This window comes from Dermatophagoides pteronyssinus, unplaced genomic scaffold (assembly GCF_027571235.1).
Source record: "Dermatophagoides pteronyssinus isolate colony J.1.1.1.1 unplaced genomic scaffold, Derpt_VIB-CSIC_2022.12 sq0052, whole genome shotgun sequence".
NCBI lineage: Eukaryota > Metazoa > Arthropoda > Arachnida > Sarcoptiformes > Pyroglyphidae > Dermatophagoides > Dermatophagoides pteronyssinus.
In genome coordinates, this window is record NW_027461575.1 from 96515 (window position 1) to 120095 (window position 23581).

Below are 23581 nucleotides of genomic sequence, written 5' to 3' on the forward strand. Positions count from 1 at the left end.
GTGCACAATAAAAGAATAATAGTACCATCATTATTACATTCTAAATCAATGATATGTAGCATGCGCTTGTGCACCGCAGCATGTTTCTTATTCGCTCATCCTTTTCCGCCACGTGCTTTCTAGAATGCATTTTGATGATCATTGCAGTCAATCATCATCAAAATCATCTTAACAAATCCAAATTGGTAATCTAACATGAAGAATATCTTCATTTAACAAATCCAAATTGGTAATTCAACACGAAGAATATCATTCTTCAGCAAACCCAAATCTCGAATCTAACATGGAAAATATCTTCTTATAACAAATCCAAATTCGATCCTGTGGCTACATTTTTGCGTGAATTTCCATCTCTTCAAGATTTTTTGGAAAAACCAATTTTTTCCGGTAATTACTCAAAAACATTTATAAACATAATTTAAACAAAATTTTTTTTTATTTTTCAGGAAAAAATGAAAAAACTTACTATGATTCAGGCTAACCTTAGAAAAAGCAATTCATCATTGCAAAAAATGTCAGAAATTATAAAAAAATTCAACATCGACATTTGTATGTTTCAGGAGCCTCCAAATCCATTAGACAGTCATCGAATATTTCACAATAAAAAAATAATAGTACCATCATTATTACATTCTAAATCAATGATATGTAGCATGTGCTTGTGCACCGCAGCATGTTTCCTATTCGCTCATCCTTTTCCGCCACGTGCTTTTTAGGATTTGTCACCCATGCATATACTTACATGAACACACAACATGCATTCACTCTTCATTGATTGATTGATTGAAAGAAAAATCGTAAGTTTTGTTATTTAAATTTTTTAAAATTGAAATCATATTAATTGTTTATCATTGCAGTCAATCATCATCAAAATCATCTTCGGGTGAAGACAAAAATAAACGTATTAAAAATAAACGTATTAAAAATAAACGTATTAAAAATAAACGTATTAAAAATCGAAAGGGAGACCCATTGGCTCCCACCCTCTTCAATCTGGTCTTGGAGTATGCAATCCAATTAGACAACTGGCCCATAACAGCTTTCGATTGAATCGATAAATTAACTTGGAGTATGCAATGCGTAAGGCGAACCTGGTAAACCCTGTGATCGATCAAAATTCACCACTAATTCTGGCATTTGCCGACGACATCGTCATCACCGGTACAACGATGCAATTATTCCAAACGACATGTGAAAAACTTATTGATGCGCCAGTGAAGTTGGACTAATCGTTAATGAATCAAAAACAAAATTCCTAACGATCAACGGGTCAAAAACTACCAGGCCTCTCACGTCATGGAGGTGAGAGGATTCCGCTTCCAAGAAACCATTGATTTCAAATATTTGGGTGTAACCCTGAACAACACGAGAGATGCTCATCAACAAATCAGGGAACGAATCAAATGTGCAAACCGGTGTTACTATGGTATTATTGATATTTAAATTTTTTAAAATTAAAATCATACTAATTGTTTATCATTACAGTCAATCATCATCAACATCATCTTCGGATGAAGAAAAAAATAAACGTAATAGAAAACGATTTGGAATGCCCGAACTACACAAACACAAAAATACAATTGAATCTACAACACATAAACAGTCTTGAAAATTTTGTACAAAAACAAAATTCACTTTATTTCGGTTATATTCATGTTACATCTACTCCTAAATTGTACACACTACACAAACATTAAATACGATCTTCATTTACACAATGTCAACACATTAGAAGAATTTATACAGAATAAAAACACATACAACAATTTCAAACACTTATGCACACACATTTATAAACACCTTAAAACACTATTCTAATTTTAATTGTATTTGCTACTTAATTTCATTTTCTTTATTTTAAATACTGTATATCTTTCAATTTTTGTACCTAGGCTATCTCTTTGAATAATTTGTAATTGATAACTCATTTTCATTTTCTTATTTTAGCGTAAATATCCATCGATAAACGCTTTTCAATAAAATTATTATTATTGTTTATCATTTTAGTTTATCATCAACATCATCTTCGGATAAAAAAGAAAATGTTAAACAACGATCGTAAGTTTTGTTATTAAAATGATTAAAAATTCAAATAATAATAATTGTTTATCATTTCAGAACGATGTTCTGTAAGATTCAGGACCGAAATTTATTCTACACTTAAAAAAAATTTAAATTTGGTTATCATATTTTGCAAAAACAAAAGTCATGATTTAAATCAATGTTGTTTAAAAAGAAAAAAAATTAAAAGACCAATTTATTTGTCTAAATTGATCCATTTATAAATTTTACCACCCAATTTGAGAAATATAATATCTTATAAGAAAATGTCAACAATTCGATATTATGGAGTGGATTGCCTAAAAGACAGTTGTTTTTTTACTGTGTGAAATTGTCGAAATAAATCGACTAATTATCCACACAAAAAAATTTACTAAAATTTCTGATATTATATAATGATCTTCAATTTTAATGTTTCAAATAAAATCATCACAAAAAATTATATTTTTTTCAGAAAACAATTCATTGTTGTGATGGTTGTTGTGACAGTTGATTTTCTGATTGTTGTCTATTTTCTGTTTGTGTTGAGTTCGTTGAAGAATCAGTGAAATTAAGGAACGGTTCGGAAGATTGAATATTATGTGAATATGTTGCCGATAAATTTGTGATATTTATCGAATTGGGATAGATGAAAACTTCTTGGTTTTGAACATTGACAATTTGTTCATTGCCTGATGCTGCTTGTCTAGCTTTCAGAACATCCAATGGCAATGAGACGAAATTCTGTATGATAACAATAGTTGGACGGAATGTTATTGTCACTGGTTGACGAGTTTGTGCTGCAACCTGACTGGCTACTTGGCCAATTTGTTCAACAAAACGATCGACGGGTGGACGATAAGTGACTTGTGGTTCGAATTCTCGACGCATTGGAGGATATACTCCGTCCTGTGTAGGTACCAATAAACTGGAACCAGTTTAGTGATTTTGAAAAGATAAACTAAGCTAGACTTTTACGTGATAAAATCATTTTAATAACAGAAGGATTGGTAAAAAACAGAATTTTTATTTTTTAAAAAAAGGTTTTTTTTACAGAAAAAACCAACGACAAGTATGATTGATGATTTGAATTGTCAATTATAGTGAAAGTTACAAAAAAAGACTTAGAAGATGAAAATCTATTCCAGTTTTGTCAAATCATTTCAGGTTTCATTTTTTTTGTCAATCGACTTCGAAAAAATGATAAGATAGTGTTCAATATCGTCGGAATAGAAATCGAAAAGATCCAAAAAAAAAAAAGTTGGAAAAAAATAAAAATCAATTTCCATTCAAATTTATCCATTCAATTCCATTAATAATTATTCAAAAAGGATTTTAAAAAAAAATTAATTAAAATTAAAACAGAACAAGTATGTTAATGTGTTTGTTTGTGTGTGTGAATTTTCAAAGTGGGTTTGGGAAAAAATTCAATTTTTTTTACCAATCATTTCAATTCTTGAAAGAAAATAGAAACACAGAAAAAATTAGGATTAAAAAATATTAAAGATTTTTTTTTCTTTGTACATGTTCATTTTGTTGTCAGATTTAGATCGTCTTTTGTTTTTTGTTCCTATCAAAGAATCTAATAAAGATATGATATTTTTATAATCAATAATAATAATAATAATAAATATTCAATATTTTTTTTTCGATTGATAGGATAATGAGTTATAGTATTCAGACATGTAAGGTATATGTGAATCTTATAAAGAGTATAATAATATGCATTTTGTAAAACATTGTATATGCGACGGCAAATTGATACATACAAATATTTATATTTTTCTGTTTGTTTTATTTCATTTTGATTAAAAAATTTTTTTTCTCCGGGTTTGTGTCATTGCCTGTGTGTGTATGTGTTGGTGTGTGGGGTAAGATGTGTTAATTTTTTCTGATTGGATACCAATAGTAAAGTTGATAAATATCGGTATTTATAAAGATTATTTTTTGTTGTATTCGGACGTTTCGCATCTTTATCATTAAATATTATTAGAGATTTTTTTATAATTGGTTGACTTTTTTTCAAAAATTTTTCTTTCAAATATATTGCGCTATCCAACGAAATCCTTCACCATAACCTTGTCGCCGTAACACTGAACACATGAACAATTCTAGCGGTCTTCCGGGTAGGTCACTTTTGGCTATTTTAGTCTATTGAATTTGAAAAAAAAGAATTAAAACATTTCAACGATTCAAGATTTTAAAGATTTTTTACTTTTCCAGTGGTTTGACCGTTTAGGTTAAAGTAACCACGAATTTCATCTTCACTTGCGGCACCCATTTTATCAATTTTGTTGCCCAATATCAGAACAGGACAATTAGATAATTGTTCATCACACAGTAGACTCTATTAGCAATAAATCAATAAATTATGACCAAAGAATTTCGGATAATTAAAGATAAACTTACATCTAGTTCATATTTTGCTTCTGGAAAACGTACACGATCGCAAGCATCGATAAGAAATACAATTGCATCGACAGCTGGAAAATAATCTTTCCATACACGACGAGCTTGTGAATGACCACCTAAATCAAAGGTTGTGAAACGTATATTTCCAATCGATAATTCTTCCGATGCTATGAGATGTAAAAAAATAAGATGGTAAAATTGATTTCTCAATAAATAATTTTTGTTCAACTCACTGGGATGTAACGTCGGTACATGTTGAGCCATACGATCATCTCTGAGCATATGTAACAATGTCGTTTTACCTGCATTGTCTAGACCGAGAAACAAAAGTTTACCACTCTTTTTCCAAAGACCTAAACGTACATTTCCATAATCAATGAAAAAAAAAGAAATTAATTATGATGAGCGATGAACATTGTGAACAAAAAAATATATTGTGGATAAAAATAACAATATCAACAAGTTAAAATGTTTATCAATAATTTCTCAATAATTTTTTAGTATTACTATCATCCATAAGAGAAAACACTACGTCACTAATCTTTTCTTTGATTTAAATGTACCCTACAGGGCCATTTTTCATTTAATTTTGTTTTCCGAATAATTTTGGTGTATGGATCAGAAATAAACATCAATGTAAACACATACCTAGAAAACCGAGAACACCACTGAAAAAATCCAATATGAACATGATTGATTTTATTGAATTTATGATTTATTTGGTATTTTTCTTTCGAAATATATCAGGAGATTATAATTCTCGATTGAATAAAATTAAAAACAATCGATTAATTAATTATAATTATTAGCACACAAATATACACACAGGAAAAAAACGAATTTAAGAGGAAAAAATCTTTGAATATAAAAAAACTGAACGTAAATTTTTAAAAATTCAATTAATTAATTTAATGAAAATATAATCTACATACAATGGTCTTTTAGCAATGGACCGATTTTCATCCATTCATTCGTATGATGATGACTATGCCGATGATTTGCTGATGGTAATGCTTACTGTCGGTGATGATGATGATGATGATGATGATGACAACAACGCGTTAAGGACAATATCAGGCAATTTTAACGCTGATGTGGAAATGGTGTTATCATCATCAACATGATTACCACTGCTTTAATAATCGTTCATGATTTTCTTTGCTTCTACAATTTAATTTACCGAATCAACTTTAACGCGTTCGCTACCAGCGACGCATATATGCGTCGTTTATTTGCTGTAGTTCTATGTGTTTTTCGAAATCTCTGGTAGCGAACGCGTTAAACTTTTTATATTACCACTACCATTTATAAATCATTTTTCAAGACTAAATCATTTTTGAAAACGATGTTTGTGTATGGTGTTACAATGTATGAAGTTGGCAAAAAATCAATTCGAATTTTATGCCATGTGATAATTGAAAAGCAAATTTCAATTTTTATCGATTGTTCAAATAAAGTTCCAGAATCATGAATAGATTTTGCATTCAATGGAGAAATTGTTTTGGTTATATTAATTCAACTTTTACAAAAAATCCGTCAATTTTATCCGTGCCTCAAATCATCTCGTATAATTCAAATCGGCAAAAATGTCAAGCTGGACGTTATAAGGTTACATTGAAACGTAACCGTCCATTAACTTATGAACAAGCAAATAAACCTAGTTATATTGGTGTTCGTAAAGGTTGGAATTCATGGAATACCAGTTCTTTGGTGGGCGTATCATTGACAAGCGAAGTAACCATTGATGATACATTTATTAGAAAATTTTTAGCTGGTACATGGCATCGTTTATTTCTCAGCGAAATTATAATCAAACGTCGCGGTAATATGATACATATTGGTGGTATTGTTAATCAGGCTATTCCTGCACGAAAATATTACTGGTTAATTGGTTACACGGAAGAGCTATTGTCTCATCTATTAAAATGTCCTGTTAAGGTCGATGTGTCAACAACAGCAGATCGCAATGCTCTTATCTATAAATACATTTAGATTGTAGATTATTATGTAAATAAAATCTTGAATGAATAGAAAATTATAATTTATTGTACGATTTTCATGAATTATGTGGATTAATAATTCAATTTTTTATTGAAAAAATTTAGCCAATTTTTCAGTATCACGAGCCATCAAAGCAGCATTCAATCGAACCGTTTCTATCGATTGCTGAATCGAACGATCCCATCCTTTATTAGGATTCACGCGGAAAAAATCTTCAATTTGATGAGCCATTTCTTCAGTTTGAAAATTTTCAATCAAACTTTTTATCAATGCATTGCCTAGGAATCCAACATCATAACGACTCTTGAATAGCTCGTAATTAGAGATGAAAAATTCCCAAGCAGTTCGACGACCAGATGGATTACACGCCACTGACGCAACAACAAAAATAGTGTCTTGTGAACGTACCTTATCCTAGAATCATGACATTGTGAGGTTACAGTTATCATCTGATAAATAATTACTTACACTAATTGCAAATTTTAGGACACGTTCAATGAATTCAGGTTTTTTTACGGAACCTAGCGCTGATTGTATACGCATTTGTTCCTCTTGAAGTTCGGCTTCATCATGAAGTTTCATGATTTTCTCCCATATTTCATCTGTGATTTGACTTGACATAGCTCGATATACAGCTGAACGAAGATCAGCCGGTATTGATTTTCGTTTGGCAACATGATCATCAAAAGCTTCATGACATTTTTTCATAACTTCAGGATATTCGAATGTAACCAAACGATTGATTAACAAAGGACGAAGTAAAGTTTTTAGATGTGGTTCCGATGGTTTAGGATCCCAGCCGATTTCACCAAAAACTTTTTGTGTAATCAATTTTGTACCAAATTCAACAAATTTTGGGTGAAAATCATAACCATAAAGCAATTGATTATATTTGCTCAGTATGACGTTCATTACAGTCCATACTGAATATTCACATTCATTACGGAAAGATCCGATAGCTTGGAAAAGAACATCTGAACTTTTACGTCCAGCCAATGTCATAGAGTAAAGATCATTGATTAAATTCAAACGATCAGCTGGGTCTAATTTTTGTTGGCCAATACCTTCCTCTAACAGACGGATGAATAGATCTTCTTGTTGATATTGAACACGATAAGTTGCCATAGCAAAAGGATTCAATTTTATCCATTCTTTTTGCAAATCGATGAGACTACCAAGTTCAAGAGTTTCAACACGCTTTTCTAAAAGAATTTCGGCTTGCGGTTTTTGAACATCCTTAGCAGTGATCACTTGAACTGGAACAGCCCATAACATTGTTTTATCAGCATCAGACAATTGACCATCTGAGTTGAATTTTTCCTGAGTCAATTCCAATCGATTTGATCCTTGACAATTGACAGTAACAACCGGATAACCTTTTTGTTTAGTCCAAGTAGTCATCATACGACGTACTGGTTTTTGGCTAGCCTCTTCCAAAGCATTCCATAAATCTTCGGTTTGTGTATTTTTATAACTATGACGGGAAAGGTACAATTTCATTCCTTTACGGAAATTTTCATCGCCAATATAATGATATAACATTCGATTAATGCAAGCCCCTTTATTATAAGAAATGTCATCGAATATTTCTTCTACTTCCGATGGATGTCCGACAGGAATTTCGATTGGATGAGAATTCGCCAACGAATCTAAATTCATTGCAGATAAGAATGTGTCTGAAACGAATTGTTTCCAGATCATAAAGTCTGGGAACAAATGATCCACACACAAATATTCCATGAACATCGCAAAGCCTTCGTTTAGCCAAAGATCTAAAATTGGCATAGAATTATCAGATTAAATTCAATATAAATGAAATATCTTACGTGTCCACCATTCCATCGTTACCAAATTGCCAAACCATTGGTGAGCCAATTCATGTGCAACAGTCAATGAAATGCTTTGTTTTCGGGAAGTAGACGTATGGGATGGATCGACCAATAAACATACTTCACGATAAGTAACCAAACCCCAATTTTCCATAGCGCCAGCAGAAAAATCAGAAATGGCAATCAAATCCAATTTACTCAATGGAAAAGGAATTTGAAAATAATCGGTATAAAAGTCTAATGATCGAGCAGCAACATCTAAAGCAAAACGTCCTTGTTCAGATTTTTGTAAAGGTGTATAAACTCTAACAAGAACACCATGTTTGGATCGAGTTTCGATGTAATCATATTCACCAATAACGAATGCAACTAAATAGGTGGACATAATCGGTGTTCGATCAAATTTAACTACACGTCGTTTTTGGGAATCTCGATTTTCTTCTTTTACGGACATATTGCTTAAAGCAACCATTTTGTCATCATTATCACTAACCGGCACGACTAAAGTTATATCGAATGTAGCTTTATGTGCCGGCTCATCCCAACATGGAAAAGCTTTTCGAGCATATGTTGGTTCGAATTGAGTGACAGCAGAAAAACGTTCTTTTCCATCTGGACCGATATAACGACTTTTGTAGAAACCAGTCAAATTTTTATCCAATTCACCACTAAATTCTAAATTCAAGATGGCATTCATTCCCGGTACCAATTTTTCAGCCAGTATTAGAGTTGCTGTTTCTTCTTCAACATTGTATTTAATTTCTTTGATGTTGATTGCTATAATGAAAAACAAAAACGTCAAACAAAAATATCATCAATGAACATATGTTATCGAATCATTTACTTTTGTTATCGTTGGGCAGTTTCACATTGCATTGATCAGCACCATTTTCAATAGTCAGTTTATCCGAATTCAAAACAATTTCAGCAGTCGATTCATTCACTTTAAGATCAATTGATTGAGATCCTTCGAAAGTGAATTTCTTAAAATCTGGTGCCAATCTAATATGATAATTTATAGGCGTTACCAAACAGGGTAAACGTTGAAATGAAGTTTTATTCTCGGTAGTTGCCATTGTTTTCTTCGTACAAAAATTGGAAAATTGACGATGAATAGAAATATGGATCGATAATAGATAATTCTGATAGCTGAAATAGAACAATCGTTTCTCAATTAAAACCCGAAAATTTGGATACAAACGGCTGGTAAATGACACTGGAGTGAGAAAAATACAAAATTTTCGAATCGTATCGGATTGAAATTTAAAATGAAAAAACTAAAACAGTATTTGGTTATAAATTTATGTTATAACTAATCTATAAGATTAAATATTAATTTTTTGTTTACTTTAAAAAGTTGTTGAAAACTTATTTTTTCAGAAATGAAACAATTAAGTTTATCGGCTTTTATAATCGTCAAAGCTTAAACAATGATGACATGCAGAAACGTGTCAAAGTCCACATGCTTCCAGTACTTATCCATCCGTACATTTATAGTCACAATGAATCCTTGTTCTAATTCAACATTCGGTTAAGTGATAACACGAAATAATGCTTCTACACCAAACCGTAAACGATTGTGACTATTGGATAGCGGAGAAAATTTCCAAAAAAATTCTTTCAAATTAAAATTGTCAGCTGAACCAAAATTTTAATTTGAAAATGATTTCGTCTATCAATTCTATTCGTTATCGTTTTCATCAATTTATTTGTCGTAGATATTGTCATAATATTCGATCATTAGATACAATCAGAAAAATTCTTGATTATGGCCAACCCTCCGATTGTTATCAATATAAAGTTTATGTACATTTTTCCTATTTTTTAAATTTTAAAAATAGATTAATTTTATCTAGGAAAAATTCTTTTCCAGGGTTGGATACGTGGGAAGATACAAAAGAAAAAATCTAAATGGTTTCTTCAGCTAGATGATGGTAGTTCTGCTGAACGTTTGCAAGTTATTATACCCGTATCATTGATGGAACTAAATGATCGTTCAAGAATACAAAACGGTGCATCATTAGAATGTATTGGACGTTTGTCAGAAAGTTTAGGCCATCAACAATCTTTGGATTTTCTTTGTGATCAATTCACTGTGATCGGTGATTGTCCACCTGATCATTATCAGATTGGCCATTTGAAAAGTGGCATGGAATTTGATTTACTTCGTGAACAAATTCATCTGCGGCCTAGAGTTCGATATTTTCAATCGATTCTGAGGATAAGAAATGAATTATCTCGTGCTATTCATAAATTTATGTCTGATAATCAATTTATTGAAGTACAAGTGCCATTAATCACTGCAAACGATTGTGAAGGTGGTGGTGAATGTTTTACATTAAATCCCGCAAATTGGCCTATTACTAATCCAGAAAGATTATACTTTGGTCGTCCAACATATTTAACGGTATCGGGTCAACTTCATCTGGAAGCAATGGCCAGTTCATTATCTCGTGTTTATTGTCTAAGTTCAGTGTTTCGAGCAGAAAAATCAATGTCTCCCAAACATTTGAGTGAATTTTTAATGCTTGAATTGGAACAAGCTTTTCTTTTCGATCTCAAAACTTTAATGTCATTGGTAGAATCGCTTTTTCGTTATCTTCTCGATGAAATCGAAAAAAATTGTCAAAAAGATTTAGAATTTCTATTGGATATGAATCAGCATCATAAATATTATGATAAACTTAAAAGCTCTAAATTCCTTCAAATTTCTTATCAAGATGCTTGTCAAATGTTATCGAATAAATATCCTCAATTGAATGAAAATAAAAAAATGAATCTTAATGCAGAAATGGAACGATTCATTTTGGAAATCTGTGATCATCAACCAATTTTTGTAACAAATTTCCCCATGGAAATTAAACCTTTCTATATGAAATCTACTGATGATGGTACAATGGCACAATGTTTTGATTTATTAACTCCAATTTGTGGTGAAGTATGTGGTGGTAGTCTAAGAGAAAATCGTTTAGAACGTTTAGTTGAACAAATCAAATCGAAAAATGTGATCAATAATACTAATCAATTAGAATGGTATCTAGATTTGCGAAGATTTGGATCGGTACCAACTGGCGGTTTTGGTTTTGGTTTTGATCGATTTCTGCAGACTGTTTGTGGTGTTGTCAATATTAAGGATGTTGTACCATTTCCTCGTTGGCCTTATCATTGTAGATTATAATCTGAATTTTCATTAGACCATTACAAAATTGATTGAAATAAAATATAAAAATCTTATTCTTTGTTCATTGTTCAGTTTTTTTTTCTTCACCTCTTTATTGTTGAACGAGTTGAAAATGTAACGTTGCTATATTTTGATCAGATTCTTTGCGAATTCTATATTCAAATGGATTTATATAGCATATTGGTTAATTGAGTCGCCAGAAAAAAAACACACGCACACACATCATATCAAAAACTTCTCCTTCCCCAGATTTGGACTAGACAAAATAAAATATATTGGTTACTAGTTCAAGGATACTCGAATTCTCTTTCCACATGCACATCAAATCTTCAATTCTTTTGGTGTATATGTTTTTTTGTAGGTGTTAAACGTATGAAAATTCTTGAAACCAGAATAAATCCCAGATATTCAATAATGAACAAAATATTGATAATAAAATTTCATTATTTTAAATGACAAAATTGAACTTGTCAACTTTACAACATAATTCCAATTATTATCATCATTATCATCAATATGGTGGCAATGCGGAAGTATAAATACAATAACAATAACAAAATTGAACATTCGAATTTGTAAAATTTCAATTTGAAAACCAATTCACCTTGCATTCATATTTGGCATAATTACAATAATAATCTACCTAATTTGGTTTCTTTTTATGAATGACAATCATAAAAATTTGATGACATCTTTTAACAATTAATGTGTCACCATTGTATAGTTTTATAATAATAATGATGATAATGATTTTGTTGTCCATTTTCAATTTGCTCTAGATTTTTCTTTTTTTTTAATAATTGTGATTTCAATTATACATCTTTATTGTTTCTTTTCTCGTTTGTATATTTGTGTGGTTACAATTCTTCACTGTTTATTTCGTTTTGTTTCAATAATAATAATAATAATTTTTCTTGTTCCTTGATCATATCATTTCATTTGATCATATGTGACACAATAATCAATGTATTATTTTTAATAATGTTTGTTTCGATGCCTGGCATTCAAGATTTTCAAGATGGTAAGTGATTTTTTTTGATGATGATGATGGTGATAATAATAATAATAATAATAATGACACTTGAAAGAAAAATCCTTTCATTCATCCGATAATATGGTTCATTTCAAAAACATTCGCGAATTGTTTTCATTTGCTCATTGTAATTGATATTGAATGAAATATTCACTCAGATTTTGTTTGTATGTGTGAATAACAAAAAACAATGCCATTGTTATTGATAATTATAAGAAAAACGTTTTTTTTTCTGTTGTTCTAATTTTGGGGTAATTACACCATCAATAATAAGAACAATATCTTAGTGATAACGGTATACCTAAGAAATTTGAAAATTATTTTTTTTTCGAACAACAACCAAAATTAACCAAGGATTATTATTATTATCATCGTTAAAATCCATAAAACAGTATATAATTCGATTCTAATTTTTATTGGGATAAAATAAAAAAAATAAATAATAATATCCGTGATCTATGAAAGATGAATGATGGATGATGATCTAGTTTTTGTTTTGTTTTATTTTATTTGTTCACAGTATTTTTAACATCCATTCAAAATGAATCAAATTAGATGCTTGGTTTTTTTTTAAAACATCAAATTTAAATTTTTCTTTACTCTCCTTTTGATGAGATTTTGGTGGTTCAGGATTCAATTGTTTAGTCATATCATTATTATAATTCAACCAATATTTTTTTCATTAACTGAATAATTTATTTCAGGTGTGTTCATTATTCATCCAGAAAAAAAACTGGATATTTTCCTGTTATTATTGTTAGTGATTATGATAACTGAATTTCAAATTTGAAACCAAACCAAAAAAAAAATGTTGAACAAATTTATGATGATGATCATCATCATCATTGAACAATCATACAATATGGCACAATATAAACACATTATCATGATCATAAAGTTTTTCACATAATATAAACGAGATAAAATGGCGCCAACGCATATTCATCCTGTTTTTATTGTTGAAAGAAGACAAAAAAAAATGATAATTTTTCCAAAAAATTCACCTTTCATTGTCGCTAGTGTGTTGGCCATGAAGATTATACGAGAAACTCTGTTTTAATCCAGTTTGTATTGTTTTTGTTGCTTATTTTTTTTCTCTCACAAATAAAGCGGAAATATAATATAATTTTTCATCATTATTGATTAATTTAAATCAGTTAAATTATAAAATCATTAAATTTGAATAATATTATTTAACATGATTTTTATCCAATCATTATTATAAAATTAATTGATCGATTAATTGATTGCTTGATGATTGTCATACAAATCCATTCGAATGTTTTAACAATTTTTTTTTCTCTTTCCATTTCCACCTATATGTTAAAATAACCGTTGATTAGTTCGAATATATTCGATCCAATTTTTTTTCACCCAAAAAAATAAATCACGATGATTTGCCTATTCAATGTGTTTTTTTTTGTTTTGTTTGAGAAAAAAAAATCCGTTTTTTTCAAATGATGATTATTCATTACCGTATAACAACATTTGTTTGTCCTAAATTCATTCAACCTTTTCTTTCAATCATTCATTCTATTTGTTTATACCAACAAGAAAAAAACGAATCGAACCACCTTGTTGTTATCATCATCATCATCTATTTTCAAATGACAACTTGAAAAGAAAAAACAAAGCAAAAAAAATTGTTGATGACTTTTATTTCCACACCCAAGTATCATTTATTGATTTAATTTTTGAAATTTTATTTTACCTTGTTTTGTTCCCTGATGTGTGTCATCATCTTTATTAAAAAATAATATTATTACATTGCTTCAATGATAATGTTAATGATGGAAAACATCATTTTAAAAAAACAACAATTATAATTTTGCCATTAAGTTTATTATGATTCTCCTTTTTTTTGTTGTTGTTGTTGTTGAAATGCTGACATAATAGATGCATTTGGTTATCTTGGTTTATCCATAATTTTTGTTGTTATTGTTGTCTGTTCGTGTTGAGAAATAGGATTTTGATTTTGATTGAAGATAATAATGTTTATTATCATTATTGCCATGAACTTGAACAATTATTATCAATGTTGTAACAATGTTGATGTTTAGATTTAGTTTTCACATTATTTTTTAGTTTTGTTATTGTTATTATTATTGTTGGAATTTTTTTTTCATATTTCAAGAGATCACATTCATTTCATTTTTTTCCAAATAAAAAATTAGGATTTTTTTCTATTAAAGTTTTATTGAAAATTGATTATATTTTTTCATCCATCCTTTTACCTTATCTATCAGTATGATATATTAGAAACAGGCGATCCAAATTTTATTTTGGTACTCGGTATAAATACAATAAATTTCACCTTTTGAATTTGAAAGACATTTCACCGTGAAAAAAATTAAAGTAAAAAATCTTATATGTCGAACTTTGACCTCTCATTATCATCATCATCATCATCAACTTTCTCCCGAATATATAATAATTGTTCGGATGGGGAAATTTTCTTTTTCTTCTTCTTTTAATGTTAATCACACCAATATGAAATCATGATGGTGAAATGTTTAAAAAAAATCATTCATTTGATAAAAGGCCATGGTCATATTTCTTTCTTTTTTTTCTTATGTGGGTTTCTTGCTGTGATTACGATCATCATCAAACACACAAACAAAACGGACCCACATTTGTATATGTAATCAGGTTAGATTAGGTTAGGTTATGTTTTTTTTAATATTTCGATTTTTTAGATTTTAAAATCTAAAAAAATACACGTAAAACTTTTATAATAATACATCTCTCCTGTTGTTTATTCATTCATCGTCAATAAATATCAGATGAATGTGATCGTTATATAAGAAGAGCAAAAAAGAAAAATTTTCCAGGTAAAAAAAAAGATCAATCAAGATCATCATCATTTTTAGGTAGATATGCTATTGGTTTATCAAGCTAAAATCAAGTTTCGTTTGGCAATTTTATTATAACACAAACAAACAATGGATGTTTTTCTTCCAATTCGTTTTTCTTTCCAATGTGTTCACCCCATATGATGATAATTTTTTTTTTTTTTGGTTTTGCTACGGCGATTGACATCCATTTAAGCTTTTTTCTTCTCCTATTTAGAAAAATACATCATTGTGTTCTGTGTGTATGTTTGATCTCTTTCATCGTCGTCGTAGTTTTCGTTGTTATTGTCGTACTGTTACCATTATCCAATATACATCTTTGAAATATTCACGATTTGTATTTTGTTTTTCTTCTTTTCCTATTCATCCATTATTATTATTATTATTTGATATTTTGGCACATAGGTCGTGGTCAAACATACAACAACAACAATGAAGAAATTGTTGGAAAAAAGTAAAAGAAAAGCAAAAAAAATGGTAACATCATTACAACAGGATTTTTTTTTCATCTCTCTACTTTGCTAGCAGTACAGGTAAAGGTGAAATGTTGATGATTGTTATTATATGAATGATGATGATGATAATACCACTTGTTGAATTGGTTGAAGATTTCTCTTTTCACACAACCATCGTTGTCGTTATCGTTGTCGTCGTCGTCGTCGTTCAGTATCGTTATCGATATCGTTGAGTATATGTGGTGTGTGTGTGTGTGTGTGTGATAATTTCAAATGTAAAAACTCTTGAAAAATATATAGATCAATTTCGATCTTTTGATCATCATCATGACATTCGGCTGTTATATTTCAAATTTTTCCAGGTTTTCGTCATATATGTCGAAATGATGATGATGATGATTATTATTAATCTATAGTGGAAACGCAGAAAATTTCTTTCAAATTCAACCATCCTTTATCATTAGCATTATTCACAATTGTTGTTTCGTTAAATGTTGATCTTTTGGTTCATTTTTTTTGTGACATTTATTATTTTTCTAATACCTAACTATCATGTGAATTTTTTGTTGTTGTTGTCATGATTTAACGGATTTCGTTTTCTTGGTCTCGCTCTGTTTAGTTTAATTTCAGTTTTTTTTTGTGTGTTGCAAATTTATTTACCTGATGATTCAAATCCATTCAGGTGTTTGTATGTCATTTTTGTTGTTGTTGTTGTTCTATTTGTTCGATTTTTTTCCCGACCGATTGTCATCAGATTTTTAAAAAATCTTTTTTATATTCTCTCTTTCTTTGTTAAAGTGTATCTGTGCATATCATCAATAAGATTTTTTAAAGAAATCAACAAAAAAATGTCATCAATATTATAATGAATAATTTTCGATAAAAATGATGACAAAAATTCTTTCCCATAAACCAAGCACAGTGTTAAACAAAATGAAAATTAGCGAAAAAAAAAAATTTCAATTTCAGCATTACTTTGTGTGTGTGCGTTCAATCCAAAATTAACCTCACTTTCTTTTGTATGATTTTCTGAGGAAAATTTATTTATATAATACATCCTCATCATCATTGACCCCTATTCGTTGAAAGATTTTACTTCATTTACCTACTGCTACTCTATCAAACAACAAATATTTGATCCTTGGAAATTTAATCAAATACAATATAATCGACCTTATGAAAGCTTGGAGAAGAAAAAATAATTTTGAACCCAGATCTATTGTTGTGTGTCAAACATACCTGGTGTGATTGTGTCAATCCAACCAAAAAAAATTGAATAATCGACAATGAACAAATGATTGGTGTGACCGTTTTGTTCTCTCTGTTCACTCCATCCTGATCAATACTTAACATTCAAATTCAAAATTGATGAATTTTTGTTCGAATTTCAAAAACTCAATAATGCTGATGATGATGATGATGATGATGATGTAATACTTTTATTTCAAATGTCTGAAAATGTGGTTATACATTTGTGTTTACCTTCCTTTATATTCAAATTATTTAAAAGAAAAAGCAATTTAGAATCTATTCTATCGAAATGAAAATCCAATCATCAACTAGTCCAATGTTTTATCATTATTTTTGCCATTCAAATAAATTGATTTATATAAATCTAATCATTATCATCAAGATAATGATGATAACAATGGCGTCAACAACAACTTTGACATCATTATCTGCAATTATTACCAATAATAATAATAATAATAACAGTGGTAATAGTATTGGTCATTCTCAAATATTTCGAACAACTTTCACTAATTCATCATCATCATCATCATCATCATTATTACCGAAAAAAATACTTAATCCTTCAATTACTAGTACGAATAATAATAATAATGAATTGCATTCATCAAAAATTTATCATCATAATTCAATAATGATGATGCGACCATTATCATCACCAACAACGACAACTAATAATGATAATAATATAATTATGAGCTTCAATAATCAACAACAGAATCCGAATATAACCTATAATGATTTATTTCGTCAACATGATCATATCATCAATACGAATAAACATTATAATGATGCAACTGTTTGTATACACAGATTATGTGTAAGACAAAATGGTAATGTTTTTTTTCTATTTCATCCATTCTTCTAAAATAATTCCAAAATGATATAAAGCAATGACCTTTCAACTTTTTTTATAAATACATTCGAATTGAAGAATATTGGGTGTGTACACGAATGTTTAAATAGAAATCGAATGCTATATTTCTTCATCATGTATTTTTTTTTTTGTTCGTTCATGTGTTTTTAGCTACTGGGTTTCTTCATTAATTTCAATGATAAGAAAAAATTCAATATTTTTTCTTGATTCTTTCAAATTCATTGTTGATGAGTCACGATCCTAAATAATGTAATAATAATAATAAGTCCAGCCTAAATTGACCAAAAAGCTATATAATTTTGATTTTTCTTCGTTTGCAATCATCCAACAAGCCAATCGACCAATCAACCATCATGATGATGAAGATGATGATCATGCAACAGATATTATAATGTCTAGATGGAAAGAAATCGATTCGATTGTTGTTGTTGTTGTTTGATGGTTATGTGAATGATGATGACCAAACTACAAAACCATAATCATCATTATGATCAACACAATTTAAACACAAATAAATGATTCATTTCTTACATATCATCAACATAATTTGTATGAGAGAAAAACTTGTATTTCTTTGAAAAAAATGGGCAGATGAAATTTCCATCGACAAATGCAATAATAATAATCTGAAATTATATAAATCGGCTTTTTTTCATTGACAAGAATAATTGACATTGGATTAAAATTCAATTCATTTGAATGATTAGATTCTATTTTCTTTATAAATTATTTATCGATACCATTTTTTCTAAAAAAATTTTGAAAATTAAAAAGGACATTATGTAAGAGAAAACAAAGCAAACAAAAAAGAGAAGAAATTTCCTTCAAAACATAATGATGATTGATGCGGAAATTGATGATAATAATAATGAGGATGATGATGATATCAAAGATTTGATAAATTGAAATGACATTGCTTATTTATGGCCAAATTTACCTTTAGGTAAAATGATTTTCTCTTTCAATTTTGATTTTCGACAACAACAACAAAAAAGTGACCTCCGTTTTCATGATACACATATCGACATAAAAATTATTGATAAAATGAACCACATATGTTTTTTTTCATAACAAAATCAACATCTAAAGCATTGATTTTTTCAACAACAAAAAAAAAGATGATGATTTTTTCAATTTCTACTTTCTCCCTATCATGATGATGATGGTGGTGATATCGCTTTTATTCAATCTTAATTTTTATCCCTGAAGCCATGGAAGCAGGATCCTCTCCATCATCATCATTATAATCGTTTTTTTTTCAAAGATTGAAAATATAAACTTTTGGTTTTCATTTCATTCATTCATTCATTCATTCGCAAACATAATCGTGTATATAATGAAAAATTCATTTCATTCGTCAAATAATGATGATGATTTTGTTGTAATAATAATAATAATGATGATGATGATGATTATATCTAAGGTTCAGGGCCAATTTCTATGATTAATTTTTTTTCATACATCTTTTAAATTTCTCAATTTTTTCAAAAAAAATTGGATTTTTATTCTTGTAGAAAATTTAGATGGATGATTCTTGGAGAAACATTGAATTTTATCTGATTACAGAGCGAATCTGTTTGAATGAATTTTTTTTTTAATTATTTTAGATACTAATTATTTGTTTTTTTTCTTACCAAAAAAACAAAAATAGGCCATCAACAGCCATCATCCGGTGTTGAAATATGTTATAATGATAAAGGTGATATGGTTAAACATGGTGAACAATATGTTCCACTTGGAATCGATACCTGTACACAGGTTTGTTTTTTGGATTATTATTTTATTTTTTTTTTCTTTAATAAAATTTTCTAATTTATATTCAATTTATAGTGTACATGTATGCATGGAAAAGCAGAAATGTGTATATCGGTATTATGTTCTCCACCAGAAAATTGTCGGTTAGTATGCCATAAACAAAATTGATGTGAATGACATAATTTTTGTATGAATGAATAATGAATATGAAAAAAATATTTGAACAATAATCAATTAATTAATAAACAATTATTTGGCCTGTTGAATAATGTATATGAATTGAGTAATCAATGGCAAATTATCTTTTTGAACCTTGAAATAAATTTGTTGTTGTTTTTGTTTCGTTATCTTAATTAATCCAGAAAAAATAATTTTCCATGAAAACTAATAAGAAAATTTTGTTTTTTTTCTATAGACGTTATCATGAATTAACAAATAAATGCTGTGAATTTTTATGTATCGATGGTGGAAATGGAAATGAAATAATAAATTCAAATAATGGCAATAGTGATATGGCTATACGAATGATAAACACCGGTACTGGCCATCATTATCATTCAAACAATTTCAATGGTGGATTACAGAATGGTTTGCGTTTTCTTGGCAATAATAACAATAAAACTGCCATATTGACAAAAGGCGAAACGAAAACATTCCATTCAATTCCAACATCTAATCTTGGTTTACGATTAATCACTAGTACTGTCACATCGTTTTTAATTCTTGCATTATTATTATTCATGATTCATCGATTACGTCAACGTCGTCTTCTGATGATGATCCGACGTTTACAAAATCGTCGGCTTAATCATATGAATGCCAGTAATTCTGGCCATCATCTTCCTCCACCACCTCCTCATTGTAATGATCCTTCAGGTTATGGTGTCGATCAATTGGTCACAACACCGATGCGTTTATTCGGTCTAGGTGGTCATTCATCTATTAATGGACCATTTGGTCCTTTTGATTTGATGGGACCTGGTTCGATTGAACCACCCCCACCATATACATTTTGGAAACCTCCATCAATGCCTGCTCAATGTATTGAACAACAACAGCAACAACAGCAATTTCCTAGTTTAACCGAGACAAATGACCTTTCGCCTGTTCAACTCTTACCAAATGAAGCTCCGCCAAGCTATGAAGAGTCAATCCAAGTCAGTAACAGCAACATTGCTATGTCAAATGCAGCCCTTATTATTGGTTGTCAACAATCTTCATTATCGCAACAGTTTAGCAACACTCAATCATCAAATCATCACAATGAAATCATCAATGTTTTGGACCATCAGCCATCATATTCGGGGTATGTTATGACACAATCTCAACCACAAAATTGGTTAACGACGACAACGACAACACCTCATAATTCAATAATTCGATCAATAAATTTGCCTCAACAGTCTATAATTGAAAATCAGCCAATGGATCAAATACAGCAGACATTTACCAAACAAATAAGCCATTCAAATAATTCATCCGGTAACAGAGCGAATACACATGCTCATCATAATAATCGTTATTATCAGCCGAATAACTTAATTCATCATAATAGCATCATAGCGACGGATATTAAACCTCTTCCTGTTTGTTATAGAGGACAATCTTTAAATGTTGATCCACAGATTCGACATTGTGTTCCGAATCCACCCGCAACTATGCGAAATAATCTTTTCTATCCACAGAGATTGATCTCACATTTAGCTTCATCATTGGCATCACATAATGGTAAGATTAAATGAAATCAATTTTACGAATCAATTTAATTTTTTGAAAAATTCTGTAGATCTTTCACAATCACAACCATCTGGGCGATCAACATCCACTGATCAATATATAACACGATTACATGTTGAACCACCAATTTCCAATCAAACATCAGTCAATTATGGCCGAACAATGATAATGCCTGTAAATAATAATTCCCAACAAACTCACGAAACATCAACCTTACGAACACATTTTCCAAATGCTCGATCAACAATGTTACAGCAGCCGCAATCATCAATAATGTCACGATGCATTTACAACAATAACAGTATTCATCAACAGCAACAACAAACGCAAAATCATTCTCAAATTACGAATAATCAATTATCTACTAATCATCATTGTTCAACAACGATGATAAATAATAATATTAACGAATCATCAAAAGAAAAGATTATTCAAAATGATTCGATAAATTCGCCATCATCATCATCGGAATCATTATCCCAATGTACAATTGTTCGAAAGCCAATTGATGTAAATCAAACCGGAGCAACCATTGAACAATCATCCTCAAGACAATCAATAATATCTAATCAACAATCACATAGCTCACATCATCATCATAATTTGAATCGTCATCGAAAAAAATCTAAATCAAATCAAGATTCAAGTAATCAAACCATGACATCAAATTATTCCTCACCATCTTCTTCTTCTTCCTCATCATCATTATCATCATCGTTGGCCAATTCATATTCGGATGATGGTAGTTCACCATCGACAAGAATATCAGCTTCATCATCATCTTCATCATTGTCTTCATCAAGAACGAACAACACGATGATGACAACTACGACGACCACCTCAACGACAACGAATCATAATAATAATACTGTAATTCAAGTTAAAGTTGATACGATCAGTCATCTATAATAATGTCAAATTAATTTAGTTTGTTTTTTTTCGTTATGTCAATTGCCAACATTTTTTTTCTGGCCAAAATTGTGATTGAATAATAATTTTCTCCCATGTTCTGGTTATTGAATAGTGGGATAATATTTTTGTGAATATATTTTAAAAATAAAAATGTATAAATTCTGTCAAAATAAAAAAAAATGCCCCACTTGATTTTTCCGATCATATATAAAATAGCAACAAAATGATCGAAACGAAAATTGTCGATCAGAATAATAATGTTGTCTATAATTGTTTCGTTTGGAATTTCGACTTGGAAATTAATTGGCATTCTAACCGGTATTATCTGGCAATTAGGACATCTAGCAACGGAAATTGGTTCTTGTTGCTGCTTTTGTTGTTAAAAGTTAGAAACAGCAAAAAAATTGTTTACTCCATCTAATGGGTAAGGTTAAAATTAATTTTATCTTTTTTTCAACGTGTTTATGATTTCTTCATCAGTTTCGTTCGCCGATTATTTAATAAAATTATGTCCGAAATAGAATTTATAGTTCGTGATGCTCGACCATCGGATTGTCATTCGATTCATTCATTAATTTGCGAATTGGCCGAATATGAAAAAATGCCTGATCAGGTAGAAATAACGGCTGAACGTTTAAAAGAGGATGGATTTGGTCATGATCATGAACCTCGTTTTCATTGTTTAGTTGTAGAAAATTTGTCAATAAAAACTGTAGTCGGCTTTTTACTTTATGTACAAAAATATTCCACATGGAAAGGAGCATTTTTATGGATGGAAGATCTTTACATTCAACCAAAATATCGTCGTTTGGGCCTTGGACGATCATTAGTTTGTACATTAATACGTAAAGCATATCATCAACAGATGCCAAGAATAGAATGGAATGTACTCGGTTGGAATCAATTAGCGAGAGAATTTTATCATGAAAAACTCGGAGCAATCGATCTTACACATGATGATGATTGGCTTACATATCGTTTGCATAAAAATCGTTTCGAACATCTTTTACAGCTAAATCCTTCGAATGTTCGAATCGATGTTTACGAAAAATCAACTAAATAATTCATTCATTTAGATTTAATTGAATAATTTTTATCAACAAAATAAATTTTATTTTTTGATGATAAACAGTAAAAAATTGGTAAAACAGATCAGGTATTACACATTTACCTGTGAACGCGACAAGGTTGCAAATGTGTATGTGTATTAATACTGATTAGTATGAATGATTGATTAATCGATCGA

At 29.6% G+C, this 23581-nt stretch overlaps 6 protein-coding genes, 1 long non-coding RNA gene and 1 pseudogene across 12 annotated transcripts; 5 read left to right on the forward strand and 3 right to left on the reverse strand.

The window, feature by feature from the left end:
• Window positions 1-14: 14 nt before the first annotated feature.
• Window positions 15-1528, forward strand: LOC142646099 (uncharacterized). Its single transcript, XR_012847099.1, has 4 exons — window positions 15-387; window positions 447-797; window positions 858-1426; window positions 1486-1528. It is a non-coding gene; the product is annotated as an uncharacterized LOC142646099 (long non-coding RNA).
• A 902-nt stretch (window positions 1529-2430) lies between these two features.
• On the reverse strand, window positions 2431-3004 carry LOC142646098 (uncharacterized). Its single transcript, XM_075824174.1, has one exon. The coding sequence runs from the start codon at window positions 2929-2931 to the stop codon at window positions 2524-2526; it is 408 nt and encodes a 135-aa protein (XP_075680289.1). The 5' UTR covers window positions 2932-3004; the 3' UTR covers window positions 2431-2523.
• An 810-nt stretch (window positions 3005-3814) lies between these two features.
• Window positions 3815-5522, reverse strand: LOC113791753 (small COPII coat GTPase SAR1-like). Of its 4 annotated transcripts, none has more exons than XM_075824172.1 (7): window positions 5385-5516; window positions 5279-5325; window positions 5101-5211; window positions 4686-4805; window positions 4450-4619; window positions 4256-4387; window positions 3815-4191 (listed from the first exon to the last, which is right to left on the reverse strand). In XM_075824172.1, exons 3-7 carry the CDS (start codon window positions 5141-5143, stop codon window positions 4078-4080), a joined length of 579 nt encoding a protein of 192 aa, XP_075680287.1. In that variant the 5' UTR covers window positions 5144-5211; window positions 5279-5325; window positions 5385-5516; the 3' UTR covers window positions 3815-4077. The 4 variants fall into 4 exon arrangements, with proteins under 4 accessions (XP_075680287.1, XP_075680288.1, XP_027197374.1 ...); XM_075824173.1 differs by having other exon boundaries at window positions 5279-5308; window positions 5385-5506; XM_027341573.2 differs by lacking the exon at window positions 5279-5325 and having other exon boundaries at window positions 5385-5522.
• A 291-nt stretch (window positions 5523-5813) lies between these two features.
• Window positions 5814-6487, forward strand: LOC113791755 (small ribosomal subunit protein uS3m-like). Its single transcript, XM_027341575.2, has one exon. It carries the CDS (start codon window positions 5920-5922, stop codon window positions 6442-6444), a length of 525 nt encoding a protein of 174 aa, XP_027197376.1. The 5' UTR covers window positions 5814-5919; the 3' UTR covers window positions 6445-6487.
• LOC142646095 (puromycin-sensitive aminopeptidase-like) lies at window positions 6477-9666 on the reverse strand. Its single transcript, XM_075824167.1, has 4 exons — window positions 9127-9666; window positions 8280-9059; window positions 6922-8225; window positions 6477-6867 (listed from the first exon to the last, which is right to left on the reverse strand). The coding sequence occupies exons 1-4, from the start codon at window positions 9356-9358 to the stop codon at window positions 6541-6543; spliced, it is 2643 nt and encodes an 880-aa protein (XP_075680282.1). The 5' UTR covers window positions 9359-9666; the 3' UTR covers window positions 6477-6540.
• A 229-nt stretch (window positions 9667-9895) lies between these two features.
• LOC113791747 (asparaginyl-tRNA synthetase-like) lies at window positions 9896-11516 on the forward strand. 2 transcript variants are annotated; one of them, XM_027341563.2, is made up of 2 exons: window positions 9896-10088; window positions 10156-11516. In XM_027341563.2, exons 1-2 carry the CDS (start codon window positions 9945-9947, stop codon window positions 11458-11460), a joined length of 1449 nt encoding a protein of 482 aa, XP_027197364.2. In that variant the 5' UTR covers window positions 9896-9944; the 3' UTR covers window positions 11461-11516. The 2 variants fall into 2 exon arrangements, with proteins under 2 accessions (XP_027197364.2, XP_075680284.1); XM_075824169.1 differs by having other exon boundaries at window positions 9995-10088; window positions 10139-11516.
• An 834-nt stretch (window positions 11517-12350) lies between these two features.
• LOC113791746 (uncharacterized) lies at window positions 12351-22500 on the forward strand. Of its 2 annotated transcripts, none has more exons than XM_027341561.2 (5): window positions 12351-12484; window positions 19583-19689; window positions 19762-19829; window positions 20102-21414; window positions 21473-22495. In XM_027341561.2, the coding sequence occupies exons 1-5, from the start codon at window positions 12445-12447 to the stop codon at window positions 22330-22332; spliced, it is 2388 nt and encodes a 795-aa protein (XP_027197362.2). In that variant the 5' UTR covers window positions 12351-12444; the 3' UTR covers window positions 22333-22495. The 2 variants fall into 2 exon arrangements, with proteins under 2 accessions (XP_027197362.2, XP_027197363.2); XM_027341562.2 differs by lacking the exon at window positions 12351-12484 and adding an exon at window positions 17437-17887 and having other exon boundaries at window positions 21473-22500.
• A 265-nt stretch (window positions 22501-22765) lies between these two features.
• LOC113791754 (thialysine N-epsilon-acetyltransferase pseudogene) lies at window positions 22766-23464 on the forward strand (annotated as a pseudogene).
• Window positions 23465-23581: the final 117 nt, after the last annotated feature.